This window comes from Juglans microcarpa x Juglans regia, chromosome 4D (assembly GCF_004785595.1).
Source record: "Juglans microcarpa x Juglans regia isolate MS1-56 chromosome 4D, Jm3101_v1.0, whole genome shotgun sequence".
Lineage (NCBI taxonomy): Eukaryota > Viridiplantae > Streptophyta > Magnoliopsida > Fagales > Juglandaceae > Juglans > Juglans microcarpa x Juglans regia.
In genome coordinates this window covers 34614063-34618159 of record NC_054600.1, presented here as the reverse complement: position 1 = coordinate 34618159, position 4097 = coordinate 34614063, and the positions used below count along the sequence as shown (strand labels likewise).

General features: G+C 34.9%; 1 protein-coding gene across 1 annotated transcript; it reads right to left on the bottom strand.

Moving 5' to 3' along the window:
- Positions 1-1257: 1257 nt before the first annotated feature.
- On the bottom strand, positions 1258-3828 carry LOC121259363 (40S ribosomal protein S11-like). The gene is made up of 6 exons (XM_041160924.1): positions 3701-3828; positions 3554-3594; positions 3205-3305; positions 1881-2025; positions 1706-1795; positions 1258-1532 (listed from the first exon to the last, which is right to left on the bottom strand). The coding sequence occupies exons 1-6, from the start codon at positions 3710-3712 to the stop codon at positions 1442-1444; spliced, it is 480 nt and encodes a 159-aa protein (XP_041016858.1). The 5' UTR covers positions 3713-3828; the 3' UTR covers positions 1258-1441.
- Between the last annotated feature and the right edge of the window lie 269 nt (positions 3829-4097).

Below are 4097 nucleotides of genomic sequence, written 5' to 3'. Positions count from 1 at the left end.
ATTTCAAATTATGTGAAGAGATTCGACCCTAGGCATCTCTCTACTGGGAAATTACTTAAAAAGTCTAAATAAGAATACTGGTAACCGATTCAAATTCTATTTAATGATTCAAATTATCTGAACACGACAAAATTTAACCTGACAATAAATAATTTATTTGATGATTAAAACTGCGTTTGTTACAAAATTCAGTTGAACTCACTTGAAGTCAATCTAATTTTAAACTGATTGTAACATTCAAACATCTAACTTTTTAGATCTTGAACACATTTCAACTCATCATTACAACTTTTTTAAATTTTAATACAAAATATAATAAATAATTCAATTTTTTCAAATCTCAAAATAATAATAATATTAAAAAATAATATTTTAATAATATTTTATCATCTCAACTCAACTCAATTCAACATCTAATGCATTTTTAAATTACTAACCTCATCTCAATTCAAAACATTTTTACATGTAAAACCCACAATATTTTTCAACTTAACACATCTTTATGTGAAACCCACAATCTTTTTCAACTTCCTATAAAAGTAATAAATTCATATTAACGTTCAAACACACTTTAAACTAAGTTTAAATGAATCTTACATAACTCTCTTCACTACTCAACTCATTACTATTTATAAAAAATTGAGCTCAATTGAACTCAACTCAATATCCAAACATAACCTAATAAGGATGGAATTTAAACAAGTCCACCATAGTCAATAGTATCATTTACAAGCTCGTTTGAATACAGAAATCATCTCATATTTCATCTAATCTATTTTCATCCTTACAATCTTTTTAAATTCCAACAAAAAATATAATAAACAATATAATTTTTTTAAATTTCAAAATAATAATAATATTAAAAAATAATATTCTAATAATATTTTATTCAATTTATCTAAAATCATCTCATCTCATTATTCAAACGGCCCCTAAAAAAAGATAATTAGTTATTACCTTTATAACAAGCCTTGATTAACGTCACCCAAAATACATCATTCCTCTTTTCAAAAATAAGCCAAGCAACACTGACCAAGCTTCCTTTAGGTGGTGGTAAGTGGTAACTAGAACAATTGATTATAGGAAGCGTTAACATATATTGATACCGAAAGAGGTCAAGGATGGGAGGTAATGAAGGGGTTTTGGAACATCAGCTGGAAGGCATGAAAATCCCATGGCTAAACTACATTCAAGAACTTCTTAACGATAAAACAACACATCATGTTAAAGCTTCATAAGGATCTCAAAAAGAAAAAAAAAAAAAATGATTGGCATGGCAAAATTCATTAACTCCGAATGAAAGCAAGCATAAACAGGTCGTACAAATATATAATACTTAAATAGCAAACAAACGGACAAAAAATTGTTGTCTGGAAGAAGAAACTCAATCTAACATCGGTGTCATCAAATCTAATGCCTCTGAGACCTTGCAGGCTGGAACTCATATACCAGTGAATGCCTTCTTACCACCTCCGGAAGAACCAGCTGGAATCACCTTCAAGACATTAAACCTCACTGTCTTTGACAGAGGCCTGCACAAGATAACAAAATATATGTTTTTGTCTTTTTCTGGGAAATAAAACATACAATTTACCAAAACCAGTACTTCATTCACTTCACAAACAACCAAAAGGTACTTCCAGAAGCAAATTACTTGAATATTCATTGGCAAAAACATTAACAGGAACTAGAATTGAAATTTTACCTGCACTGCCCAATTGTGACATAGTCTCCCTCTTTCACACGGAAACATGGGGATATATGTGCTGCGATGTTTGAATGTCTCTTCTCATATCTAGAGTTAACATAAGCAGTTAATTTCCTCCACAACAAAACAAGCACTGAGAACTAAATTAATGGCACATGTGAATGGTTTTTACCTTTGGTATTTCTTAACAAAATGTAGATAATTGCGCCGAACAATGATGGTCCTCATCATTTTCGCGCTGTGGCAAGTACCAGCAAGGATCCGACCCCTAATGGAAACATTTCCAACGAATGGGCATTTCTTATCGATATATGTACCTGTGAAGAGATAGCAGAAAATCTAATTACTTAATATTTGAAAAAAAAAACAATGTACAAAATGAACCGATCAAACAAGAGATAACAGCAAATCCACTCTAACCCATAAAATTGCACACGGAGTAACAGGTATAAATCCAAAATAATTTAAGATCACCATAGACCATTCATTTGCTGCCAAACAAAACAAAACAAAAAAACTGCAAAGTGTAGCCAGCAAAAGTGAATATTCTAAAACTGAAATAAAAAACATCAAAATATACATGATTTTCAGAAACCAAGTTACAAAATCATTAAATTGCAAGTCTATCAGAGCTAACCATATTTTCTAAGCAATTAGTTTGGTTAATGCATACGATCACAATAATCCACAATCTCAGTTCAAAATTCCAAAGAGATCAAACTTGCAAGACCAATTCAGTTATGTGCCATGCAAGTCGAAAGAAGCGGAAAAGAAGAAAAAAAAAGAACTATATCAGGGTAATCTCCAAAAAGTCGCACGACCAAACTACACATCAAGGTGCTGCCCAGTAGTTGACGGACAGGTTTAAAGAGAAGCTGTAGACTCAGACATCTAAGGCTCAATTCCGAACTAGGAGTTCCCCTGGATTACCCGATACACAGTTTTGGTGAGTGGGTTCATGTATCTGGAAAATACTCCCTAGGTGTGGGTCCAAAGGACCCTACCATGGTGAGATCATATATCATCAAAAAAATAAAAGACCGCAACACCAGTCATGTAGCATGGAAGTCACAATAAAGAGGACACTGGGCAATATTGATGATGTAGGGATCTGAAGCTAGAAACTATCACTTGCTTTTTGCATACTTCATTAGCCACAAAACTATTATAAAAATCCTTGGTATCACAAATGATGCAACTAATAAAAACTCTTAACAGAAACACGTTTCAAATCCAAAACAACGTTGATTACATAACTACAGTTCAAAACACCATATAATCGAGCACACAACAATTCAGACCGGCCAATACAAAGATAAAAACCCAAATTACACATCGATCATGCACACACGAAACACATTTCATATCAAAACCTTCCGCATCAACACCAATAACCCATATATTAAGGAACAAGATCATTGAAACTAAATAAGACATACCAAGACAATCAACAACGCGGAATCATATCATAAAAATTTATGGCGCGAGGTTAGTACCTTCGATAGCCTCTCTAGGAGTCTTAAACCCCAAGCCGATACTCTTCCAGAAACGGTTCCCTCCTTTTCCGGGCCTTTTCCCTTTCCCCGACTTCTTCGAGCTACGCAAATTTTCATCAGAATGGTATTACGTACAATACTGTCATTAAGTTTTCTCAAATAAAAAGTAACATTGGAAACCAAGTCTGTCCCCATTTGATTGCCGAGAGTGGAAAAAAAGCTAAAGAAAAAAGAAAGAGCCTCCAATACTCAAATTCTAAATTACACCAATTTCCTTTTCCACCGTTTTCCCAGCAAACAAACGGATCAATAGGCATCCGTCAATTCGGATGGACATGAGATTTCTTACCAAAGGAACACCTTGGGTTGCTTCAAGAACGCCTTCTCCGTCTGCAACGCACAGAAACGGGGATCTCACAAGCTTAGAAAACCAACCTCACAAATTGACAGTATACTTCCTGATATAAAGAGAAAGAGCGTGGAGAGAGATCTGAACCTGTTCCGCCATGGTCAGGATTCGTGAGGACTGCTAGACGCCGACGACGCAGAGGAGGCGAAGATGAAAAACCCTAATCAAGGGGGAGTGAGTCTCGAGAAGTTTATAAAGGGAGCCCTACGTTCTGCAATGACCAAAATACCCTCAATCTAAATTGACAGGATGGGTGGGGGTTTTGATTCTCTTGAACCCAAGTTTCATTTGGATAACCTGACCGTATGTCATCGAGCCAAGGCTCTTGCCAATACGAGAAATTCTGTTTGCAATTCTCGAGCGGGAATTGCATGTGCACACTCGTTTAATAAAATGATGTGTTTCATTAAATGAAAAAATGCATCGTTTTGAGGAAGTACATACCTCTGCCAACTCCTTTCCCATTCCTGAGCTCGAGACTTCT

Excerpts from the sequence above, each read along its gene's own strand:
- LOC121259363 (XM_041160924.1), bottom strand. Across the intron at positions 2,026-3,204 it reads TCCTAGAGAGGCTATCGAAG|GTACATATATCGATAAGAAA; the intron begins GTACTAACCTCG and ends ATCTCTTCACAG. Across the intron at positions 1,796-1,880 it reads TTTGTTAAGAAATACCAAAG|ATATGAGAAGAGACATTCAA; the intron begins GTAAAAACCATT and ends TGTTAACTCTAG.